Source organism: Pyrgilauda ruficollis, unplaced genomic scaffold (assembly GCF_017590135.1).
Source record: "Pyrgilauda ruficollis isolate IOZ18807 unplaced genomic scaffold, ASM1759013v1 scaffold15, whole genome shotgun sequence".
NCBI lineage: Eukaryota > Metazoa > Chordata > Aves > Passeriformes > Passeridae > Pyrgilauda > Pyrgilauda ruficollis.
In genome coordinates this window covers 11,261,142-11,261,872 of record NW_024513654.1, presented here as the reverse complement: position 1 = coordinate 11,261,872, position 731 = coordinate 11,261,142, and the positions used below count along the sequence as shown (strand labels likewise).

General features: G+C 53.5%; 1 protein-coding gene across 1 annotated transcript in view; it reads left to right on the top strand.

Moving 5' to 3' along the window:
• The first annotated feature begins 443 nt into the window (after nucleotides 1–443).
• Nucleotides 444–731, top strand: part of SORCS3 (sortilin related VPS10 domain containing receptor 3) — a 266,055-nt gene continuing 265,767 nt past the window's right edge. Inside the window, exon 1 of the mRNA XM_041461143.1 lies at nucleotides 444–728. Within this exon, the coding sequence (XP_041317077.1) occupies nucleotides 444–728 (285 nt within the window). The remainder of the gene's footprint in view (nucleotides 729–731) is intronic.

The following is a 731-nucleotide window of genomic DNA, read 5'->3' as shown; positions in this document are numbered from 1 at the left end:
GCGGCGGCGGCTTGGCAAGGCTCGGGGCTCCTCCCCCCGTGTGGTGGTACCCTCTCACTTGATCAAATCCTTGAACGTGAACAGTTTCACTGAAAAGCACTTTTGAAAAAAAAAAAAATATCCAGCAACAGTAAGGAACAGAATCCAACTACTGGGGAGAGTTTTTTTTTCCTTTTTCCTCCCCTTCTTTCCTTTTTTCCTTTTTTTTTTTTTTTTTTTTTTTTTTTTTTTTCCCTGGTCATCGTCTCAGAGGCTGAGAAAGAGTCAAGAGAAAAGCGAAGAAGAGAAAGAAGAAGAGCGAGAGAAAGAGGCGCCTTTTGCAAATAATAAATATTATAATTAGAATCCGGCCCCTTTCTTCCTAAAAAAAAAAAAGAAAAGCCCTAAACGCAGCGCCTCATCCCCCCTCCCTCTGCAAGCCCCCCGACTCGCTCCGCAAAGGCATGGAGAAGGGGACCAACTGCTTTCCGACCTGCCACACCATTTTTCTCGCCTGGACATGGTTCTTACTTCTCTCTTGGTGTTGCACCGGCGCCGAAATAACTTGCAGATCCTGCTCATCTCCATCGCCCTCCTGGCCGTCCTCCTCGTCTCGCCTTAGGCAGGAGCAGCGACAGCCGCCGCCGCCGCCGCGAGGATTACGGAGCTGGCCGGGCGGCCGAGCGCGGGGCTCGGTCGGGGCGGCGGCCGCCGCGGAGCCGGTGCCGGGCGCGGAGCCGGGGGGCCAAGCA